Here is a 10,753-nt window from a genome sequence, read left to right on the forward strand (position 1 = left end):
TAATTCCTGCTTTCTTAAACCTGCAATCACGGATCTTGTGGCCTTTCTTTCCACAATGATGACATTTCAAAGTATTCCTCTTTTTAAATTGAGGCTTATTTGAAACTTTTAGATTTTTGTTTCCATCTCCATTATTATTCTGACTAACATTATTAACTGTGGAACTCGAAGGTTGCATAAAAGTATCACGAATTCGATTCTCACTTTCAATTTGAATGAGTTCGAAACTATTCCACAGTCAATTTCTCAGAAGAATGCAGGATCTTCTTTCTATAGCCATTCCAGGAAGAGGGCAGTTTAGAAAGTATAGCACCGATTTGAAGTGCATCAGGAATTTTAACTTCAAGATCAGTTAGTTTTGAAACTAAGATTTGCAGTTCATGAATCTGATCCATGATGGGCTTTGTATCAACCATTTTAAATTCGAAGTACTTTAAAGATAGAAATTTATCAATACCTCGTTTCTCGCTTTCATAAGCACTTTGCAATGCCGTCCAGATTTCCCTTGGAGACTTCAAATTTTGATACAGATCATAGAGACGATCTGTTAATGTATTCAGAATATGTCCCCGACACAGCAGTTCATCATCTTCCCGTTTCTTCCTTGTTGCTTTCACTTCATCAGAATCTTCTGCAGTGGGTTCTGGCAAAGCAGTCAATTGCGGATCAAGAACATATAAAATCTTCAGAGCAGTCAGTAGGAAAATCATCTTGTCCTTCCGGCGAGTAAAGTTTGATCCATCAAAACGGTCGAGTTTGATGAACTCTTTTGGATTTTCAACAGCGGACAGAATGTTCTCCATAGCAGATTATCTTCTTTAAGATTGTTAGAAAAATAATAATTGAAAATGAAATTGAAGAAGGCTTGAGGCGTGAGAACGACTTTCCTTAAAGAAGATATTGCCCGTATACAAATTGGGGAAATACAAACAATCTTCTTCGGGATACAACAAGCCAAGAATATACTGCAGATTTTTTTCTATATCCACTTTGTTGGAAGAACTTCTATTTATAGGCAACCATCGGACCTTTTCAAAAAGATGTGTTCTTTCATAAAAAGACGCATCTGTTTATTCAAATAAATTTAAAATAAAACAGATTTAGTTGTAGAAATAAATAAAAATAAAATATTTATTTTAGGTCCGACCCGGCCCGTGCCCCAAGTCCAAGTCCAAGTCTTTGATATTAATATATATAATATATAATATATATGTATTTGCACACATATAAGAGTATGTGTTCTAAATTAAACATATAAAAGGACAAGGACTTAAAAGGCACACAAAGTGGCCTTGCACCACCGATGTGGGACAAGCCCACTTTTCCAACATATATGACAAACTATCTTTCAAAATATAGTATAGTTTAGCATTAAAGCACTTAAAATGTAAGGTAACTAATGTACTAAATTATGGAATTATAGCCGAGCATCACACCTCCACACTTAAATGTTGCTCGTCCTCGAGCAATCAAACTACACTTATTGACACGACCTTTTTAAGCAATTCTCCTAACTTATCACACCAAGAATCTTTAAAATAGACTAAGCACAAGGGTGTAACATCTTCACCTCAAGATTTGACTCACAAGTACCATGCATTATTCACCACTCACTCACTTACTCTAACATAGAGGTCAATGACATTACCTTTCCATCATGAATCACGTGCCCTCACACAACAAAAGAGAGTAGTTCCACACACAATAAAAATTAAGAACAATTAGGAACTCAAGATAGAAAGAATTCACTCACTCACAGAAATAACATTAATATGCTACAAAAGATGCACCATAGGCTTGCCCGTAGTGTACTACTCTACTAATCAAGCTCATTCAGTCTAGGATCAAGTAGGACTTTAATTGGTTGTAATGTAGGCTGCGGGTCGGGTTGAATACATTTGGATATAAGAGTGACTACACCTAAGCACTTTAATACATATACTTTAACATTCAAACCCATATTTATGTCAAACCATAACTCCACCTTCACATTAATATATATTAACTCCATACTTCTTTAAGCACAATTACATTGAGAGTCAACACTTATCAAGGAATATATTTTTTTCACAGCAATACAACTATTTTTTTATTTTTTTTCTTTTTCAATTCAAGTGGCTCTTACTTTTTCAAAACAGTGCACCTTTCTCCTTATTTCATTAGTTCCACTCAAAAGCCACACCAACCACCCCACACTTTAACCTTTACAAAGTTCATAACAATTAAAGTATTCATGAAATGTTAAAAGGTTCAAATAGATGGTTAATTCAAACAAATGGGTAAGGCTTGCAATGTGGTTGCCAAAGAAACAGGATTACAGGCTCAAAGGGGTTAACTACGATGTAAACTATACATATCTGGCTTAATAAAGAAATGCCTATATTACTTTCAAGACTGAACAAAACTACTATTTCGCTTTGCAAACGCACGGGACAAGTTCTAGGCATCAAATGCAATGCACAGAATAATATCCAAACCTCACACACACATGTCATATAACTCACTCAGGATTGGATTCATCAAGACACTCTAGTCAAAGCAGTTAAGCAAAGTTAAAATCATACAATTTAAGGTACTTATACAAGAGTCAAAAACTGAGCCTAAGCGTCACAACCAAAGGACTCACTATTCTCAAGGCATAATAAAGTTAAGAGATATCGCTGCAATCCAATTCATCTCTCACTGGCTCCTACTCCTAAAAGAAATAAAACTAATTACGCCCGGTTCAAACAAAACCCTCAGAAAAGAACCGCGACACAAAGAAAAACCAAGGGGGAATTACTACACTACCTACCTACAAAGAAAATCCTTTTTTCTCTTTAGACTTAAATCCCTCAAGAAAATTATCTAATAGATCCATCTTTGGGAAAAGTTCAGTCTTTTTAAAAAAAAACATTATTCAATTAAACTAACACAACTAAAGTAGCATAGAAAGTCACCCAGAAAATCTCCTCACCCCACACTTAAAATTGTGCATTCTTCCCAATGCACACCATAAATAGGCCAAAGGCCGAAGCACTAATAGCTCATGGGTACTTAGACTTCTCCCAGACCTGATCCTTCGTGCGGGTACCTCACTCTTAGTTCCAACCATCTGGCTTGCTGTTGCATCCTTCCAATAACTTTGCTTTTTATGCTCCTAGAAAATCAAAAATCGACACTACTAAAATAATACAATAAAAAAAATAAAAAAAATGAAAGCAGTAAAGCTGGGTTGCTTCCCAACAAGCGCTTGATTTAACGTCGCGGCACGACGCGAGTCACTTTTTGCCTCCACCTCGAGCTTATGAATTGAACCCCCAATTTGGCATCAAGTTTTCGGCTATGCTCCAGGGGTGGAGGAACAAATCTAACTGGCCCAAGCAACCAATATAGCATTCTGCACTTCTTGGCCTTTACAAGAGGTGTGTAATCCTAATTTTATGGCAAGAAAAATTCCAGAATGTAGGTACCTTGTTCCTAATCCCTTGTCTCCTCAATTGGCTTAGACGACTCTATTTCCATATCATCATCCAAACACAATGTGGAAAAATGCTTGGAGTGTGGACCAATGCGCTCAACTACATGAACATTGGGATTGTCAACATCCTCAATACCAATGACACTAGAGTCAACTAAATATGTATCCTCAATATCCTTGGTTGACTCTAGTATCTCTTCTACAACATCGATATCCTCAAAATCTAGTTCGATTGATTGTTGGTGTTCTACTCTGGCCTTCTCCACTAGCACCTTAATTTCTGTATCTAATTCACGCTCTTCTTGGATACTATTCACAATATTGGCTTGTTGAGCATTAAAATGTTCAACCAGTTGACTCACTTGAACTTTCAAGTTGTGAATAGTTTCCTCTTGTCTTTCTATCTGCAACTATCTTTTACTATTTTGTTCCACAAGGCACTTTAACATATCCTTGGTCAGCTTTAACATATCTTTGATCTCCTTCAGGTCAGCTTCCCTAGGTTCTTTGTTCTTATTAACTTCACCAGAAAAAGTAAAAACATCATAGTAAGGGGTTGGGGGAAGATAAGAAATATAAGCACAACCATGAAAGTGACCATCTTGACCACCACACATATCACACACATTCCCTACATAAGATTGAGTTGGTGCACATAACTTGCTCTCGGAAATATTTTGATAATTTTTCCATGGGTGACTTTCTTCACAATATGAATAAAGAGGATTAAAAGTAGAGTTACCAACATCAAAACTCTCATAATTCCAAGATGCCATGTTTTTAAAATCAACAAGTAAAATAAAAATAAAAAAATCAAATACAAAAAAAATAAAAATAAAAGTTCAAACTTGAGACCTAGCAATATTTACACCTACAGCTACACAATTCGTTCCCCGGCAACGACGCCAAAATTTGATCACGCCCAACTATGCCTTATAAAAAGGACTAAGCGATCGTTGCAAATATATTCCGGTTTACAAGTGCGGAGTCGAATCCCACAGAGAACTAAGGCTTAGCTACAGTTATTCAATATCACTAAGAAACACAAGTCCAAACAATTTCCTAATTATAATATTATTTTTATCTAATTAACTAACAAATACTAGAAAGCAGTAAAACTGTCAATTAACAAGGATAACGATTGGAGACAAGATTAAGGAGGTCTAGAGTTATGATTTCCCATATTGTCGGAATCCTTTCCGCTACGTTTTCTATAAATTTGTCTAAGTTTTCTCTACCGATCATGAGCGCTCTGAGTGTTGTAATTCTCTCCCGAGTAACTACCACAATTTACTAGAGATTTTCTCCTGAATTACGCTAGCTGGCATTAAGTACGGCTCACTCGGATCGCACCAAGGTTTCGTTATCCCTAATCCCACCTTTAAACCCTCCGTATTAATCCCTCATATACATTAGGAGTGATGTTGTTCAACAACTACCTAAATATGCAGTTTCTCCTGAGTAGTACCCACTAAATAGGCACAGTCGATTGAGAGCTCTTCAACCAACCACAATATAAACGTAGTTGAACAAATAGAGAAAAAGTTGCAACAAATCTATATTAACGTAACAGGAAAATCATCCTCCAATAGGTTCCATCAAAACCCTAGATAACAAATTAGCTATTCATAATAGTATGCATAACTATAATACTAGAATTCATAACCAATAATGGAAATAGGAAGAAGGAAGTGAAAAACTCGTAGAAGAATCTCCGCCTTGCTCCTAGTGTGTTCTTGCCTCCTTAGGTCGAATCTCCAGTAAAAATTGTGTTTAATCTTGGTCTCCTTCAAAATTGGTATTTAATGACTATTTATATGTGTAGGGTAAAGGCTTAGACGAAATAACCAAGTCCAAAACCAAATAAGAACCAAAATAGGCCTTAAAAACTCGGAACACGCGAACACCTCGCTGTAGACCTCGCCTCGCGAGCTTCACCGCACGCTCCACCTTGCGTTAGGCCTGGCGACGCGAGCTGAAATGCGAGAAACTTTGCTTGCGTCGCCTGCTTCTTTGCTTTGCTTTGAATTTTGATTTCTTCTGCCTACTTTCCCATTCACGTTTTTTCTTCTCTTTTCAATCCAATTCATTTGTTGTCCTTTTGCTTCTTTTGATTTTTACTTGTTTTCTTTTGTGTTCAACTGCATGGACATAACCATGAGTTATTCATGTAGTGCATAAAATACACATAAAATCTCTATTTTGTTCCTAATTTCATCTTCAACGTACCTACACATAAAATAAACTCTATTAAGCACAAATATAATATAGTTAAGCATTAAAGCACTTAAAATGTAAGGTAATTAATGTACTAAAATACGAAATTATAGCCGAACAATACCCCCCCCCCCCCCCCCCCGCTTCTGAACATCTCTCCCTCTATTTATGCTTTGCTTCCATATTTGTTCAAAAAGCTTTTCTATTTTCTCTCTCAAATTTCCTGATTTCTCTCTCAAAATCCTTACGAGATCCGTAGTTCATCAATAATTCCTTCCCTTTCTATGAAGAAGAAAGGAATTCCGAGGAAAATCCCTAAAAAAACTACTGATGGTGAAATTCCTACATTTGATTTGGGTGCTTACTCACAGGATTCACCCAAAAAATTAGTGAAATCCCGACATGCAACACCAGAGAGAAAGTCCCTGCTTACCCCTCGTGAAGCTAGGGCAGAGGCGCGAAAAAAAAATCAAGCATGACAGAGATGCTACTGAAGAATCGTCATCTACTAAATCAGTAAAATGGAAGGGCAAATAAATCGTTGGTGATGACGTTTTCGTGGAAGAAGAAGTGATTCCCAAATCTGCAAAAAAAAAAAAAAAAAAACTACTGCTGGCAAACCTTCAAAAAGGAAGAAGGTTAAAAATCTCCTAAAAACATACCCCCAACAGTCTTTAGACAAGATAAAATTGTAGTAATTACAATATTTGTTTTTTATTTTTAGCTAAAAAGTTGTTTTCATGCTCATTGATACCTACTTTTTTGTTGTTCCTTTATTGTAGAAATTTTGTCTACATTGTGTATATATCTTGTTGTTTATTAATTGTTCTAAATATTTTTGGAATTATATATTTGTTGTATAATATTTAAAATAATTTTGTTAGGGTATGTATTGCATGACTTAGTTTGTTTATGGTTAATTTTTGCTCTCTTTGTAGATATTAATTGTATTTTCTGTAAATAAATTGTAGATATTATGTCTAGTAGTTAGTTTTCCCCCCACTATTTTAAATGTAGGTTACTTTGTAGTTTTCTTGTTCTAAACAGAGGATTTTCAGTTTTTTGTAGTTACATTGTAGTTTAATTATTTTATTTATTTTTTAATTTGTCATTTAATTGTCTGCAATGTATTACTGTCATTTTGTCTGTAGATAAATTGTAGAAGTATTGTTCTTATGTTTGTTTTTTGTCTTTAAACATGTTTTATTAACTTATTTTTTCTTTTCATAGAATCAAACATTTTTTGCACCACATGATGTTCATTATGGCATCACTAGGTTTCAAACTGTAATGACCCGACCGGTCATTTTGAGAATTTAAGTTCCGTTCAGCGGCATAAGGTCTTGAGCAGCTTCGTATTATGTGTATCGACTTGCGTGCGTGGTCGAGTATAGTTACCGGATGATTCATAGTCGAACTGGAAGAAGGATTCTAGTCGATACCTACACATAAAATAAACTCTATTAAGCACAAATATAATATAGTTTAGCATTAAAGCACTTAAAATGTAAGGTAATTAATGTACTAAAATACGAAATTATAGCCGAACATCCCTCCCCCCCCCCGCTTCTGAACATCTCTCCCTCTATTTATGCTTTGCTTCCATATTTGTTCAAAAAGCTTTTCTATTTTCTCTCTCAAATTTCCTGATTTCTCTCTCAAAATCCTTACGAGATCCGTAGTTCATCAATAATTCCTTCCCTTTCTATGAAGAAGAAAGGAATTCCGAGGAAAATCCCTAAAAAAACTACTGATGGTGAAATTCCTACATTTGATTTGGGTGCTTACTCACAGGATTCACCCAAAAAATTAGTGAAATCCCGACATGCAACACCAGAGAGAAAGTCCCTGCTTACCCCTCGTGAAGCTAGGGCAGAGGCGCGAAAAAAAATCAAGCATGACAGAGATGCTACTGAAGAATCGTCATCTACTAAATCAGTAAAATGGAAGGGCAAATAAATCGTTGGTGATGACGTTTTCGTGGAAGAAGAAGTGATTCCCAAATCTGCAAAAAAAAAAAAAAAAAAAAAAAAAAAAATCTGCTGGCAAACCTTCAAAAAGGAAGAAGGTTAAAAAATCTCCTAAAAACATACCCCCAACAGTCTTTAGACAAGATAAAATTGTAGTAATTACAATATTTGTTTTTTATTTTTAGCTAAAAAGTTGTTTTCATGCTCATTGATACCTACTTTTTTGTTGTTCCTTTATTGTAGAAATTTTGTCTACATTGTGTATATATCTTGTTGTTTATTAATTGTTCTAAATATTTTTGGAATTATATATTTGTTGTATAATATTTAAAATAATTTTGTTAGGGTATGTATTGCATGACTTAGTTTGTTTATGGTTAATTTTTGCTCTCTTTGTAGATATTAATTGTATTTTCTGTAAATAAATTGTAGATATTATGTCTAGTAGTTAGTTTTCCCCCCATTATTTTAAATGTAGGTTACTTTGTAGTTTTCTTGTTCTAAACAGAGGATTTTCAGTTTTTTGTAGTTACATTGTAGTTTAATTATTTTATTTATTTTTTAATTTGTCATTTAATTGTCTGCAATGTATTACTGTCATTTTGTCTGTAGATAAATTGTAGAAGTATTGTTCTTATGTTTGTTTTTTGTCTTTAAACATGTTTTATTAACTTATTTTTTCTTTTCATAGAATCAAACATTTTTTGCACCACATGATGTTCATTATGGCATCACTAGGTTTCAAACTGTAATGACCCGACCGGTCATTTTGAGAATTTAAGTTCCGTTCAGCGGCATAAGGTCTTGAGCAGCTTCGTATTATGTGTATCGACTTGCGTGCATGGTCGAGTATAGTTATCGGATGATTCAGAGTCGAACTGGAAGAAGGATTCTAGTCTTGGAAGCTTAAGCGGTGAAAATTTGACCGAAATTTGACTTTTATGTAAACGGCTCCGGAATAGGGTTTGGATGATTTCAACAGCTTCGTATGGAGATTTGGGAGTTAGGCGTGCGTCCGAATTCAGATTTGGAGGTCCGCAGGGTAATTTGAGGCATTTCGGCGGAAGTTGGAAAAAGTTGAAGTTTGGAAATGGAGAAGTTTGACCCATAGTTGACTTTTGTGATATCGGGGTTGGAATGTGATTCCGAGCGTTAGAACAGCTCCGTCTTGTCATTTGGGACTTGTCTTCAAAATTTGGCATCGTTCCGGGTTCATTTGATAGGTTTCGGCGTGAGTTTTAGAAGTTGGAAGATTTGAAAGTTCATAAGTTCGATTCATGGCGCGGTTTGCATTTTTGGCGTTGTTTGATGTGATTTGAGACCTCGAGCGAGTCCGTGTTAAGTTATAGAACTTGTTTGTGTGTTTAGACGGGGTCTCGGGGGCCTTGGGTGTGTTCCGGGTGGGCTACGGGTCATTTTCCTCCTGTTTTGAACTGTTGTTTCTGTCTTCTGGTATTCTTCTTCGCGATCACGAAGTTCCCCTTGCGTTCACGAAGGTCTGCCTTTCCCCTTCTTCGCGTTCGCGTAGTAGAAATTAGGAGCTGGGGGCTGGTGGCTATTTCTTCTTCGCGTTCGCGTCATTTTTCCCGCGTTCACGAAAGCTTCTGTTCCTTTTCATGTCCCTTCACTCGCGTTCGCGAAGGGTCTTTCTTGGAAGCCTCAATTTTCTTCTCCGCGAACGCTACCTTTCCACCGCGTTCGCGATGCTTTCAGACCTGGGTAGAATATAAGTTTTCCAGATTGAGGGTTAGGCCATTTTCATCATATTTTGACCTGTAGAGCTCGGTTTTGAGCAATTATTTGTGGGGGTTTCAAGAAAATCGATTGGGTAAGTGTTCTTCACCTAGAATTTAACATATTCCATGATTTTATCTTTATTTTTTATTATTTAATTTGTGCTTTGAGTTGAGGAAAATGGTGGTTTTTGAAGAAAATTTCCAAAATGAAAAATCATGATTTGAGAGATGAAATGGCATCGGAATTTGATAATTTTTGTATGGTTGAACTCATATCGGTATGGGTGTTCGGGTTTTGTGAAATTTTTCGGGTTTCGAGGTGCGGGCCCGAGGGTCGACTTTTGGATCGATTTTTAGATTTTGATAAAAATTGAGGCTTTATGATCCAGAATAGTTTCTTATGAGTTTTATTTGTTCTTTGAAGTTATTTTGGTTAAATTTGAGCCGCCCGGAGGTCATTTCACCTGAGAAGTTCATTTTTGAGTATCGATTTGTCTTCTTTGAGGTAAGTATCTTGCCTAACCTTGTGTGGCGGATTTTTCCTTAGGATTTGAGTCTTCTATGCTAATTGTAGTCCGAGTACGCGAGGTGGCGAGTGCGTGCTCGGACTTATTTGTGGAAAGTTGGCCTTTTAGGGTTCTTAGGTCCTTATATTCACTGAATATGAAGTTGTTTCTGCTATGATTGAGTTCCTATTTACTAGTTTCACCTCTACATGCCTTAATTAGAATTAACTGCTTTAGGATTCACCCTTATTGCCTATTTGATTCTTATTTGATTTAACTGAAGGTTTTACCTCTTCTGTTGTCATGCTATATTTTCCTAACTGCTTATCTTTATTTGAAATTATTATTATCTCATCCTATAATTGTTTAGTCTTAAACAAGGTTATGATTATCTTTCCGCCGCTTATCGTTAATTGAATTGTTGAATAACCTTCGTAATGGCTCAATCTAAAAGAAATTTAGATATCCCATATCTTAATTGACTTGTCTTTATTGGGAATTATTTGACCCGTGTTATCTTCCTTGTTATTGAATCGTATATTGTGGGATCGTTGCCACATATTATTTTTTCCTTGTTGATCTGTTCTCTTTGCGCCTAGCATTCTTTGCTGTGGTTATTCCTTGTGAACTGGTTCTACCATTTCTTTGTGAATTAAAGTTTTCGAGTTGATTACTTGTCGTTCTTTGTATTATTGTCATTGTTGCTGTTGTACTTGTTGTGGTGATGTATGAGGTTTGTACCGTGCGGTTGTTGACATTGTGATGCACGAGGTTTCTACCATGCGGTTGTTGTTATGGGGTTGCACGAGGTTTCTGCCATGCTGTTGTTACTATTGATATTTGTACATACGGCGTGACAAGGTG

General features: G+C 35.9%; 1 protein-coding gene across 1 annotated transcript; it reads right to left on the reverse strand.

Annotated features, from left to right (window-relative positions):
- LOC109233724 lies at positions 228–803 on the reverse strand. Its single transcript, XM_019399590.1, has one exon. It carries the CDS (start codon positions 801–803, stop codon positions 228–230), a length of 576 nt encoding a protein of 191 aa, XP_019255135.1.

Source organism: Nicotiana attenuata, chromosome 10 (genome assembly GCF_001879085.1).
Source record: "Nicotiana attenuata strain UT chromosome 10, NIATTr2, whole genome shotgun sequence".
Lineage (NCBI taxonomy): Eukaryota > Viridiplantae > Streptophyta > Magnoliopsida > Solanales > Solanaceae > Nicotiana > Nicotiana attenuata.

Bases quoted from the DNA above. Each gene is read 5' to 3' on its own strand.
- LOC109233724 (XM_019399590.1), bottom strand. From the start codon at position 803: ATGGAGAACATTCTGTCCGCTGTTGAAAATCCAAAAGAGTTCATCAAA.